Genomic DNA, 13,802 nt, shown 5'->3' with positions numbered 1-13,802 from the left:
AGGAAATACATAAGCTTGCATAAGAGCATCTATGGTCCAGAATATTCTCTGGGATTTTTTTCTTCCATTTTTTCCCCCCCTATAAATCAATATGTAACTTTAAACAGTTAAACAGTTAAAACAGTATTTTAACTTTTCATTTTGGGGAAACTGTAATAGAGGTTTTCAGAGGCCACAGGGTGAAAGAAGAATGTATTGCCAGTGCTCAGACAATCTGTGTAGAAGGCATTAATCTTTGATTTGACTGGCACTAACATGTGACTTCCCAGTACCTTAGCCAGTTTGACCTCAGATCTCTCATATTCCAGTGTTGAAGCTCTTTGCACTCTACATACTGCATCCCAGAAGATGTACAGATTATGAATTTCTAGAAAAAAGAAAAAAAAAGGAAATCATCCATTTGGTTTGGTAGAAAATGAGGTTTGGGGACCTTAAGTACTCAGATCTATAGCATCAAAATTATTTACTGCTAGTCAAAAATAACCATTTTTTTAGAAAGCAAGCATTAATCCTGGACCTTCCCTCTGAGGTCCAGGGTTGGTAGGCTTGGCCTTTTACCTTAACTTCCTGTCTGGTTTCTTTTGTTGATCCTCTTCTTTCATGGATATAGTTTAATTCTCCTGATTCACAGGTAAGAAATAGTAATACTGAGGACAATAGAGAAGGACGTGGAGAAATTGGAAACCTCAAATGCTGTCGGTGGAAATTCAGAGCAACTTGAGAAGAACTGTTTTTTGGTTTTTTTTGGTTTTTTTTAAAGATTTTATTTATTTATTTGAAAGGCAGAGATCACAAGTAGGCAGAGAGGCAGGCAGATAGAGAGAGAGGTGGAAGCAGGCTCCCTGCTGAGCGGAAAGCTGTATGTGGGGTTTGATCCCAGGACCCTGGGATCATGACCTGAGCTGAAGGCAGAGGCTTAACCCACTGAACCACCCAGCCGCCGAGAAGAACTCTTTTTAACAGTTCTTCAGAAAGTTACACGTAGTTACCATATGATCCAGTAATTCCACTCGTAGGTGGAAGAGAAACATGTCTACACAAAAAATGAGTACAGAGATGTTCATGGCAGCATAATAACCCAAAAGTGGAAACAACCCACTGTCCCTCAACTGATAAATGCATAAATAAAATGTGGTGTATTGCTATAATGGGATTACCACTCAATAGTAAAAAGGAGAGAAGTACTGATGCACACAACAGGATGGCGGAACCTGGAAAACACCATGCCAAGTGAAAGAACCAGTTGCAAAAAGATCATATACTATATAATTGCATTTATGTGAAATTTCCAGAATAGACCAATCTGTAGAGACAGACAGTTTATAATTGGTTGTTTGGAGGATGGGGAGTTATAAGTAATGGGTACAGAGTTTCTTTTAGGAAAGATAAAAATGTTCTAAGATTGATTGTGGTGATGGTTGCACAGCTCTGTGAATATGCTAAAAGCCTTTGAATTACATATTTTAAATGGATGAAGACCTGCTTGAGAGAAGTTTGACAGTTTTTTATGTTGATATTAATTATCTTTTCCTGGGACAAGTGCCTATAATTCTTTTCCAGACACTTGTTCCCTTTCTCTAATACATTCTCCAAAGAAAGCAGTGGCATTTGAAAAGACTGCTAAATTCAGATTTACACAAACTAGATAAAAACTTTCATATGCAACTGTTGATTTTTTTTTTAATCAGGTGGAATACTGAAATTGTCTTTTTTTTTTTTTTTTTTTGAGATTTTGTTTATTTATTTGAGAGAGAGTGAGAGAGAACATGAGACAAGGTCAGAGGGAGAAGCAGACTCCCCATGGAGCTGGGAGCCTGAAGCGGGACTCAATCCACTTAACCCACTGAGCCACCCAGGTGCCCCTTTGAAATTATCTTTAATAGGGTACTCTTCCTCATTAGGAAGGAAACATAGGTAGATCATGTTATTCATCTCCCATAGGAAATAATTTTTTATATTGATGAACAGCTGTACTTTGAGATTTTCCCCACAAGAGGAAGCAGAAGTGATTAATTGGTACCACTTAGTCACAACATGCTCACATTTCATGTTCCCTCCAATGAAAGCTTTGTGATTTATCCAGAACATCATTCCAGGTGACTGCCATTCAACATTTAAGTTGGGCTCACTCTTCTATATCTAGTGCTGTTTGGTGATGATTCTTCAGGACTGCAAGGGTAAAACTGGTTTGGGCCATAATACAGGGCCACATAAGTGGGTTATTTTTGCTGTGGTCTACAAAAATAAACTGCATGCTTTCTTCTCTTTTAAAAAGGAATTAAGTAAACTTTGAACTTTCAGTTTTAAAACCTTGGCTAATTGGATGTCTTGGACCTGTTTTCTTTCAGGCTTACCATCCATTGATCCATCAGGCAGCTCCCCATCTTCCTCTTCTGCTCCTCTGACAAGTTTTTCCGGCATCCCAGGAACACGGGTTTTCCTGCAAGGGCCAGCTCCTGTTGGGACTCCAAGTTTCAGCAGGCAACATTTTTCCCCCCATCCTTGGACAAGCGCCTCAAACTCATGTAGGAATCCTGGAGGAACTCTTCCCAAAGAATCTTGAATAAGCTATTAAACCATTTGTTTCAGGAAACACTGCATAGTAACTCCAGTAAAAGTTTAGTAAACTAAAGTTAATGGTATGATGGTATTTGGATACCTAAGGTTTGAATTGCAGGCCTGTCAAAAATTGTCAGTCATTTGTAGGATAGAATACTTGAGAGGGGTCAAGTTGTCCTTCCAAGCCAGAAATGTTTACACAGGGAGTTGGATCAAGAAAAGAGGTACTACACCTAGTTTTATAAAAAGGACCCTTTGAGGATAGTATTGCAAAATAATTTCTTAAGTCCGAAAAGTAGATTAATGTATCTAGTCAATTTGGTATGATTCTTAGCTTATTTTTACGTTTTAGGAAACCAAATTATTACCACTTATAAGTGAACATATGCCTTTGTTCTTCTTATTTTTTTCAATATTTAGGACAGATGAAGTTCTCACAGTACTTGAACAGGATTTGATTTTTTAAAATGAGCTTTGTAAGGCAGTCAATGAACATTGGCCCCTTTTGACAGGGAAAACTACCAACATTACCTGAGAATCCCGTTAGGAAACAAAGCCATGAATTGAATCCAAGATCTTTGCTAACATATAACCTTTCTTCGTTATGGAAAAAAAGGGCCATAGAAAGAGAAAAAAAGAGAACAGCTAAATAGAGAAGGCCACCAGCTCTTTTCCAAACAATATGCTAGTTATTGTACAAACATTGCCACATTTAAGTTAATTTAAAATCTGACAGGTTATCTTTTGAGAAGACTATTTAGAACTAGAATAAAAATTAATATGGCTTTCATCCTTTTTAGCTTTGTTCAGCAATCTGGAAAACAATTTTTAGAGTATTTGCTTATACTTCGTATATATGGAAGTAGTGTAGGATAATATTCATAGAACTTACGTGCTTTCACTTGAAAGATCTTATAAAATGAAATTTTTCTTACAGAACCTGTGTTGTGAAATAGGTCTTTCCAACAAGGTTTCTCATATTCTTATAGTTTTTAATGTAATAAAACAATAGAGAAATATTTTGCCACCAGGTGACTCTCCTATTCCATCTGTTTCTTCGGGATCATCTTCACCTCTTTCAGCCACCTCTGCCCCACCAACTTTGGGCCAACCAAAAGGAGGCAGTGCCAGTCAGGATCGAAAGATACCTCCCCCCATTGGAACAGAGAGGCTAGCCCGGATTCGGCAAGGAGGGTCTGTCGCACAAGCCCCTGTGGGGACCAGTTTTGTTGCTCCTGTTGGACACAGTGGAATCTGGTCATTTGGTGTCAACGCTATGTCAGGTATAGTTGCCTTGTCCTCTTTCTGGAAGGATATCTCCAGTAAGTTGTGGGATTCTGCCATTAAATCTTAGTTCCTTGGGCACCTGGGTGGCTCAGTGGGTTAAAGCCTCTGCCTTCGGCTCAGGTCATGATCCCAGGGTCCTGGGATCGAGCCCCACATCAGGCTCTGCTTGGCAGGAAGCCTGCTTCCCTTCCCCTCTCTCTGCCTGCTTCTCTGCCTACTTGTGATCTCTGTCTATCAAATAAATAAATCTTTTTAAAGATTTTATAAATAAATAAATAAAACTTAGTTTCTTAAAACAAAATGGCTTAGTTCCTACACTTAACAGTCAGTATGGGTGTTTATACCTTCGAATAATTGAGTCCAGTCTCAGAATTTGGAATGTTGGTTTGGTTTATACATAATAATATCTGTAATATATGTAATAAAAATAAGTACATATTTGAAGTAAAAGATTCAAAATGTACCTCCTTTCCCTTTTAGGCTTTCCAGTAATGGGGTAATGATTTATGTTTCAGAGAGCACAAGTGCTCTCTTTCAAAGGACTAGGTAGAATATTAGAATATAGAATATTCTATATTCTAGAATACTAGAATATAGGTAGAAAATAAACTTCACTCAGTTTTCCAGGAACTGGTTTGTTTCGGTTTGCAAAGATTGTCATGAACATGCACTGAGCTTTTCAGAGGAATGAGTGTGATAAAATTCAGTATGAAAAAAGTTCAAGTAGTAATATTTTGTTATTTTACTCCAATAAATATCAAACCCTGTCCTCAATTCTTTTTTCCAGAAGGCTTATCAGGTTGGTCACAGTCTGTGATAGGGAACCATCCAATGCATCAACAATTATCAGACCCAAGCACATTCTCCCAGCATCAAACAATGGAGAGAGATGATTCTGGAATGGTAGCCCCCTCTAACATTTTTCATCAACCTATGGCAAGCAGTTTTCTGGATTTTTCTAAAGTGAGTCAACAAACATCACTGTAACTTGTTTAACACTTTGCCAGCCAATGTTAAGGAATAGTTTGTATTGAAATAATTCTCCCTTTTGGTGTAACAAGCTTGTTTCCATGACTTGGCCAGGTCTTTTTGTAGAGTTTCCCTTTTATTTTTAGCACAAGCTTACTGATGAAACTAAAATACGGAAAAGTTGAGGGTATTCTGTGTGTTCATCAAAGTTGAGAAATTTCCTGATGATTTGATACTGGATTTAGTTGGGGGTATTTTCTTCTTGTTGAAAAGTGTTGCTAATGCAGGTAAACCACTTTTGGTTTTTCAACACTGCATGATTCTGTATTTTTAAAGGATCTGTAGGAGTTTTGTGGATGAAAGGAAATTGGAGAGAGCTAAGCTGGTATTATAGAAACATAATTTACCTTCAGGACTAAGCTTTTGCTTTCTTTCATAGGGTCTGCCAATTTCCATGTATGGAGGCACCATAATACCCTCTCATCCTCAGCTTGCTGATGTTCCAGGTGGACCTCTGTTTAACGGTCTTCACAACCCAGATCCTGCTTGGAACCCTATGATAAAAGTTATTCAGAATTCTACTGAATGCACTGATGCCCAGCAGGTAAAGTAGACTTAGTGCTCTCTTATTTTGTCATGTCACTCTTTTAATTCTTTGGGTAATACAAATTCTGAATATCAAGTCATGACATCTGACCACCTTCATCTGAACTAAGTTTTTCAGTAACAGTGTGATGCTTCTAAACATTTTATCTCATGTATGTGCATTCTTCCTAGGCAGAAACAGTGAATTGCCATTGCATTTATATAATCATTTTGTAACTGTCTAAAGATTCCTAATTAGAAATTCCAATTTTTCCTCCCCCTTTTCAGATTTGGCCTGGCACGTGGGCTCCTCATATTGGAAACATGCATCTCAAATATGTCAACTAAGTTAGAAGGTCTTATTCTTTAGCCTTGTTTGAGAAACCTTTGACCTTGGAAGAACCCTGGGGATTTTTTTTTTTTTTTTTTTTTTTTATGTGCCTAACTAAGAAAATTTCTCTGAGGCGTTAGCAATGGAAATTTGATTGCCCATTGTGTAAGAACGGAGTGATTTCCTATCCACCTGATTATGTTCTCTGGTTAGTTTAGCCATTTTGAACTTAGTGCTTTTGGCTAAACATACTGAATGCTACTTGTATGCAGAAGAAAATTAGATGATTACATGTTTCAACCTTTTAGGGTGGTAAATACATGTACAATTGTTTACATACTTAAAAGGAAAAAGTTGAGTAAATTTCTTGTCATATAGTGGCTCTACTTAATGTAGCCTGTATTAATGTGAAATATTTACCAGAATATTCAATAAAAAGATGAACAGTGTTTAGAAGTGGGGTGTGATCCTTTCAGTGGTCATGTAGGTGTTACCCAATTCACAGTCCTATTGAACCAAGTTGTTAATACTGTATTTCTAACAGACGTCTCACATGTTACACCTTGGAGATCATTTTTAGACTGCCTTGAGAAAGCATTTTGAAGACTAGTTATCTACCTATTTTGTGTTAAACAGTCCTTATTTCCTTGTTCTCTTCCATATCATTTTATAAGTAGGACTAAGTTTCAAGCCCCTGCAATGTGTCTTATATGACTTTAGTAGATAGACCTCTGCTGGGGTTGGCTCCTTATAGATCATAAGTATCAATAAGGACCATAGGATTGCAATCAGATGACACTGAACAAACCTAGGGACACCCAAATTCTCAACTTCACATTCTTTTGTGCTTCCTGGCTTTTTTCTAAAGACTTATTTGGTTATAGTGTTTTATGTTTTTATTTGGGTTGGGACACAGGAGTGGGTGGGCGTGCCTCCCGTAATACTGTGGTATTGTTGAATCAGCAGAGTAATCTTTATAAATATGTGACTAATTCTGGGCTTAGTTCCACAGCCCTAAGTATGAAGAGCCAATGTGTTTAACAAGCTAAACAGAGGAACACTAGAGCGGATTGCCTTGGCCAAACTATAGGCTATGCCAAGAATCTGATGCAATAGAGAAGGAAAAACAACCCTCTGAAAAGAACAGTCATTAAACTTTTCATGTTTAATACAGTGGAACTTCCTGGTTTTATGTATAGGCACTCTAGAAGAGAAAACAAGGAAATGCTTCAGGCTGATAGAGAAGTCAAAACACATATCAAGGTAAAGAAGAATATACAAAAAACAGTAACTGGCGGCAGAGCCATACCAGCAGCACTTTTCAATTCTCATGCCACCAGAAGTTCTTAAGCTTCTCTGCCTGGCTCCTAAAGCCACCCCTAAATAAGACACCCCAAGTTCTGTTAGACATGCCTGGGTCTTTTGTCTTCCATATCACCTGACCTATGAGAGCTTCTGTAACATCATTTCTTGTTTCCTATTTTGAATGGATTTGAATGGATTCACAGGTGTTGAAGTTAACTGCTTTTTTTAGTACTTGATAACCACATCAAGTATTCTCGAGACCCCTGGGATTCCCCTATATATCTTGCTGTTTCTGTTTACCATTAACAACAACAACAACAACAAAAATCACCTAATATTAGTGAAATGAATGAAGCTACTCTTGATGAAACATACACTAGTGAGAGATAATATTAAGTAAATTATTCAGTGGGACAAAAATGATTTTCCTGTTTTAAGAGTCTACAATACATTTGAATTATCTGGGAGAGCTCTTAACCCTATCTTCTGCACCTTGAGGATAACAGAATGAGAAATTTTATCTCAGGTCAAGAACTAGAATCCATGAGAAGAGGGGACAATTAGAAGAACCCCTAGGAGAATTAGGAAGAAACAGGAGCTCTGTAGTCAGTGGTAGTTATTCAGGATACCCTCCTCCTTGCCGTCTTACTGGCACTGCCTTCTTTTCTTTCTGTTTGGATCCCTCCTCCCCAACCCATTTTGCCTGCTATAATCTCTTCTTCCTCTGTCTTGCCTCTTCCTGGCATTACTTTACTGCTCTTTTACCAACCTGAACCTTGGATTAAACCTAGCTCAGGTAAGAACTTAATTACTTTAAAAATATATGAGGGATCTGGGGGGAGGCAGCATGGGTATAGTGAAATAAGCCTACATTCTGTTTTCGTTTCTTTCACTTGAAGCTCTGTGACCTTAGGCAAGTCATTTTTCATTTCTGGGTTTCACTTTCCTCATCTGAAAATAAAATTGAATGTAAATGAACTCAAAAGAGTCTCCTAGTGCTAGCATAGATTTTCTCCTTTTTCTTGTGAATGAGAATATGGGATGGGAATACTGGAAGCCAGTAGAATGTTTACATTTCTGAGATTTGAGAGTCCCTACCATTGGTTCTCACCTGGAATCAGAAGCCTGCTCTTGTGTGGGACAGTGCTGATTTTGAAAATTTAGTAGAGGCAGAAGAAAACCTTGCACATTCATAGTAAGACCTCAGACCATTAAGAAACATTCTGTTGAGGCATAGATCAAACCGCATGAGAATAATAGCTCTTTCAGGGAATAAAAATATATCATCAAGGTTTCTGGACCCACTTATTTCTAGTAGTAGTGTAATAAAATTCCACCACCAATAAAATTATTGATGTTTTAAGACCCTTTAAACCTATTGTGGCTACAGTGTGCTGACTTGCCCTTTTATAGGCCAGTCTGCTTCCTTCAGTCCCTGCTCTCAAAGGGGAAATCCCATCACCTCAGCTAACCAGACCGAAGAAGAGAGTTGGACAGCCAATGGTGGCCTCTCCTAACCAGAGGTAAGAAATCTCAGGACTTGGAACTACAGTTTTCATCTCTTCTTGTAGGTTCTGGCCAAATCCTCCTCCCATCCTCAAAGTTAGCCCAGGAGGGAACCATCCTCAGTTTGAGGTGTCTTGTAGAAGGGGAAAGGCTAGTTATATTATAGTTTCAAGCCAAACAAAAAGGAGTGGTTAGTATACTTGGTTCTGGCCCACTGTTTGAGACCTTTGGACCCCATTGTAAACCCAGGAAGTGGCAAATAAGCCTGTAGCAAAACAGGTTCTGAACATCTTGTTCTCCAGCCCTAGATCTCTTCTACCAAGAAGTGTTGCTGGTTATGACGTCTTCCCAGTGGACCCTGTCCTGGGGTGAGGGGCTATGATAACACTCTATTTTCTATTTGTCCTTAAAGATTTGTCACCATTTGCCATCAGGCGGATTCTTTACCTCTTCTTTATTCTGTAGCAAATGAGGGAGAGAAAGATGGTTTTAAGTATCCAGAATTTAATGTTTATTAAGACCACTTCCAATCTAAGACCTAATATGAACAACAGGATCATGAATCTCGCCACCAGACTGCCAGCCTGTTTTATCTTTTACTGCCTATTTTATCTTCATAGTATTGGTATAAGTCCAAAGTAGTTTTTCTGGTAGCAAAGACCTGATATTCCCTTATAGGCTTAATCAGATCTCTGTGGTTGGAGCCTGGGCATAGGTCTTTTTCTTTTCTTCCTTTTTTTCCCCCTGGTGCACTTGTCTGTTTTAAGCTCCCATATTCTGATGGGTAATCAGTGTTGAGCCTCTGATTTAAACTCAGTCCTTCATACAGATTGCATGCATGATGTATCTGGCTTTCTCCCTACGGCCTATCTCTAGTTCCCCAGCCCTTACAGCGCATAGCACCTCAAAAGTAAGCATCTAGCAACAGTATTATAGTTGTAGTAACTGCTGCTGTCAGTTTTAACGAAGGGTGAAATTAACAGAAGGGTGACCTCACTTCAACAGTGATCCTTCTTGAAAACTTTTGACACTTCTCTGTCTCTTGTGGTGAATCCTCTTCCACTACCTCTTAAATAAATGTTGATGTGCTCAGGGCTCTTCTTAAGCTATATCTTATGTCCAGGTGAGCTCATCTCATACTCTTGGATTACACTCCACCTAGATCCGAATCACTAGCCCAGATTTCTCCCCCTCAGCTTCAGACCCATATATCTAGCTGTTGTGCTGTCCCATCTCAGCATTCCATACATACTGTACATTCCCCAATATAAGATAATGCTTCTCTTGTTTTCTCTGTTACATTAGGGGGTACGACTACTACCAAGACTTTCAAGTCAGAAGACTGGAAATTATCCTAGCTTAGCTCCCTCTCTCTCACCCCACCCTTAATCAGTCACCTTCTCTTTCCCCTTCTGTGTATGGGGATCCTGACCACTTCTCTCCATCCTCATAGGCATTGCCCTTTGGTCTACCCTGTGTCACTAGGCTAGAATCTTCAACTTCATTCTCACCGTCCCTCCATCCTATTCCTCACTGCTCCAACCAGTCTTACCTCAAAAACTGAGCTGTGATAGATGGCCCCCCACAAGCTGCTCCCAAGCTTACCTTCCAGCACTGTCAAGACCCTTCTTCTAGGTATACACCACTTTGTAAGAGGCTCAGAAACATTTTGGAACAATAAAATATAAATATCCTTGCTCCCTGAAGTGCTACTCTAAGGACCTACAGACCTAAGGGACTGCATCCTCTGGGATCTTACTAAAAACTTAACACTCTCAGGTCCCACCCTCAACTTACCATATCGAAATCCTCATTTACAAGCTCTCCAGGTGAGTTATATGCACATTAAAGTTTGAGAAGCACTGAGTTATAAAATAGTTCTTTTTTTTTTTTTAATGAGTGGAAAAATCAGAGCTACAGGAAAATCTTATGAAGTCAGAACTGAAGTAACATTAATACTGTTAAATGCATGAAATCTGGTGGTCTGCACTTAATGGGGAGAGGGGTGGTAATACTGATTTTGAGGAAATCGGAAGACTACATGATCAAATCAAGATTTTTAGTATATGTATGTACTAGGCTTAGTACTTTCTCTTCCACCACGCCTCCCCTGCCTCCTTTCATATATCACAGTGTCTACATCAAAAAATCTGACTGGACCTTCTCCAGTCTCTCCCAAAGGCCAGACTCTCTGATCTTCCTTCCCAGGGGACTAAAGACCAAGTCCTCCTCACCAGCCCTCTGCCCTTACTTAGTTTCCCAAGGCTAGCTGTGGCAGCAAGATCAAAGAGCAAACCTCTGTCCCCCAACATCTATTCATTATTCGGTCCAGATATCACTTCTTCCAAAGAGGCCACCCCCTCTCCCTGACCTTCCCCTTCCTGCTGTGCACCAGACCATCCGACACTTTTACCCTGTCCTGCAATTAATTAATGGGAGGCAGTCCCCAGCTGTGCTAAAGAGCACAGGCTTTGGAATCAGATACATTCAGGTCTGATCCCAGTTCCCCCTCCTACAAGATATTACTTTGAACCAGTGATTTAACCTCTCCTTTCCTCACCTGTAAAATGTGGCTAATAATAGTACTTTACTGTCCAAAACTGTTAAGAGAAATGGGTGAATTAACACATGACAGTAACGTGTTAATACCTCTCTGGTCCCCGGCGCCCTGTTCAAACAGTAAATAGTAAATAGCTGAGTGGCTGCAGCTCTCAGAGTCGGACTGGCCAATATTGAGCCTGGAGGAACAGGAGGCCGGTGCGGGACGGCTTTCAACTCTCGCCTAGTCGGGCTTGCCCCCTCGCGAGTAAGGCGGGACCGTCGGGTTGAGTGACGGCTCGTGGCCCGCCCCGGGCGTGACGTCGTCCTGGTGGTGTTGCTACGGCCGCACGTGGGCTACCGAGTCTGCTTCAGAGTTAGCTGCGCTCCGCGTCCTCGGCGCCAGCTGATTGCCGTCCTGCTCGTACCGCTCGCTATGTCCACCTCCACGAGCTGCCCAATTCCCGGGGGCAGGGACCGGCTGCCCGACTGCTACAGCACCACGCCGGGGGGCACGCTATACGCCACTACCCCGGGAGGTCAGCGGGCCGGGCTGGGGGTCCGCGGGCATTGGGCAGGCCGGCGCGTGCGTCCTGCGGCGGGGCGGGAGTGGGGAGGTGCCGGCCTTGGGTTCTGTCCGTAGGCCCTTTTGCAGGTTGTAGCTTTTGCTGGGGGTGGGTGGGGAATGTTTGGAACCAAAGCCCAGTTCCCTGAAACCTCATAGTAATGGCACCATGGCTTAAAGCCTAGCTTCCGGGTAACTGTAGACTGAAATCCTCACTATGGCCTGGGTTCTGGGTGCCTTGCTTACCCGCCCCTCTGGATTTTGCCGCCTGGAGTTAGGAGCCGAAGCCCCAGCCGAGCGTGGCCTCGGCAGAAAGCACCAGGTCTTACAAAGCGGCTTGAGCAGACTCAAGCAGGGGGCCAGGAGCTTTGGGTATCTGCGGCTGGCTGGCTGGCTGGCCGGCCGGCGGCTGTTTGGTTGGGCTGATTGCCTGGGATCTCGAGCTGCTGGGCTCCCCACCCAGGGTTTCCTGCCACATGGAGGCAGAGGGGAGAGGCAAGAACAGGGTAGGGCCCTTTGAGGACAGAACTGGGGCCAAGTTTCTGTAGACTGGGGCTGAGCCTGATAGGACTTGGGAGGGGTCAGGATAAGAACAGACTGTCCCTGTATTTCATGAGAAAAGCAGCTGTCCGGAGGAACACAGCTTCTCCCTGCAGGGTCTCAGAATCCAGGTGGCAGCAGGGGTGAAACTCCTTCTTAAATCTGCTGTTTGGCTTCCTGAGCTAACTGCCTGAAGGACTAACGTCCTCAACCCCCAACCAAAGTAGGGAAAGCCCAGAGCCAGCAGAGCCAGACAAGAACAGTCCAAGTACCCGAGTTCTCCAAGTTTTGTGCGCCTCCTAGAACTGAGACTGCAAGCTTCCCTAAACCAAAAGCTCCTGCCTGGAACAGCTGGGATGCCCCACTTGCTTCATGACACGTAGCCACATCTTGGTTAGACCTGGAAGTTTTTTTTATTTTAAGAGCTCGGAAGTCTAGTCAGCTGAGATCCCAGCTTGCAGCCCTTTAATACATGGGGAAATGAGTCCCAAGTCCCTAAAAGGCCTGTGTGTGACACTCCATACAGTTCTGTGCCCAAGCTCCAGCCTCTTAACTAGTCCCTACCCCTTGACAGGCACCAGGATCATCTACGACCGAAAGTTCCTGCTGGAGTGCAAGAACTCACCCATTGCTCGGACGCCCCCCTGCTGCCTCCCCCAGATTCCCGGGGTCACAACACCTCCAACAGCCCCACCCTCCAAGCTGGAGTTGCTGAAGGAGCAGAAGGAGACAGAGGAAGAGATACCCGGTAAGGAGAGCATGGCCTAAAATTAAATGCTTTGGGTCCAAATGCCCCTGTTAAGTACTGTGGGGGTTTAATGCTGAGAGGGGTTTCTGCACTGATGCTAAGCTGGCTGAGCTTGTAGCCCAGCCCAGCAACCAGTCCTCCTCCCTTCTCTTTCTCCAGATGACGCACAGTTTGAAATGGACATCTAATCCAGTGCAGATGATCCTGTGTGGAATTAGAGGAATCCCTCATACCGCTGCTGCCATCACCTCTTCCTGGTGTATTCCAAACACCAGGTGGCCTCATATAATCTGGAAGGGAGGGACTTGTTGGTTTCGGGCCTCCCTTAGTTCTGAGGCAGCTAGACCAGGGATAGGAGTGGGCAACTCGCCAAGCCCTTAGCTCTACTTTCCCTTCGGTCTGTAGGTACTCCTCCCAACCCCCAGCCCTCCATCAGGGGCTGAGGCTGGGACTGAGGGATGGAGTATGTCACTGATTGCTTAGTAAAAGTTCAAAGAAATGCTTTGCCTCCGGTGTTCTCCTCAACACTGCCCTTCCTATCTCAGCCACACAGCCAAGGGCCCCAGGAGACCTGGTTAGGATCACAGGTCCCAGGTCCCTTCTGAGCTGTCATTGGGCCCACCTCCAATAGTAATTAGAGCCTAAGGCAGGCTATGGGGGCAGGCTACAGCAGCCGCCAAACCATAAACAGCAATACCCTGAACCCTGCCAAGGGCTGTTCCAGCCTTTCCAGGAAGCAGCCTTCCTGGAATTGGGCCTCTCCAGCAGTCCCTCCCTGTCTATTCCAAAGCAGGAAAAAAGAGGCACTGCCCTAGAGTTTAACCTTCTCCAGTCTTTCCCCATGCCTTTTCTGTGTCCCACCTGTAAGT

At 42.6% G+C, this 13,802-nt stretch overlaps 2 protein-coding genes across 4 annotated transcripts in view; both read left to right on the top strand.

Moving 5' to 3' along the window:
• The window catches only part of ANKHD1 (ankyrin repeat and KH domain containing 1), a 129,643-nt gene extending 116,853 nt beyond the window's left edge, over positions 1–12,790 (top strand). For 2 of the 3 annotated variants that reach the window (XM_045999005.1, XM_045999002.1), the window contains 7 exons: positions 2,349–2,525; positions 3,591–3,842; positions 4,634–4,809; positions 5,255–5,419; positions 5,689–7,832; positions 8,450–8,559; positions 12,760–12,790. In XM_045999005.1, coding sequence (XP_045854961.1) covers positions 2,349–2,525; positions 3,591–3,842; positions 4,634–4,809; positions 5,255–5,419; positions 5,689–5,748 — 830 coding nt within the window. In that variant the 3' untranslated portion in view covers positions 5,749–7,832; positions 8,450–8,559; positions 12,760–12,790. The remainder of the gene's footprint in view (positions 1–2,348; positions 2,526–3,590; positions 3,843–4,633; positions 4,810–5,254; positions 5,420–5,688; positions 7,833–8,449; positions 8,560–12,759) is intronic. The other variant, XM_045999003.1, reaches the window with a different exon arrangement.
• EIF4EBP3 (eukaryotic translation initiation factor 4E binding protein 3) lies at positions 11,331–13,432 on the top strand. Its single transcript, XM_045999018.1, has 3 exons — positions 11,331–11,619; positions 12,760–12,933; positions 13,093–13,432. The coding sequence occupies exons 1-3, from the start codon at positions 11,517–11,519 to the stop codon at positions 13,119–13,121; spliced, it is 306 nt and encodes a 101-aa protein (XP_045854974.1). The 5' UTR covers positions 11,331–11,516; the 3' UTR covers positions 13,122–13,432.
• Positions 13,433–13,802: the final 370 nt, after the last annotated feature.

Source organism: Meles meles, chromosome 3 (genome assembly GCF_922984935.1).
Source record: "Meles meles chromosome 3, mMelMel3.1 paternal haplotype, whole genome shotgun sequence".
Lineage (NCBI taxonomy): Eukaryota > Metazoa > Chordata > Mammalia > Carnivora > Mustelidae > Meles > Meles meles.
This window is presented reverse-complemented; position numbering and strand designations above follow the sequence as displayed.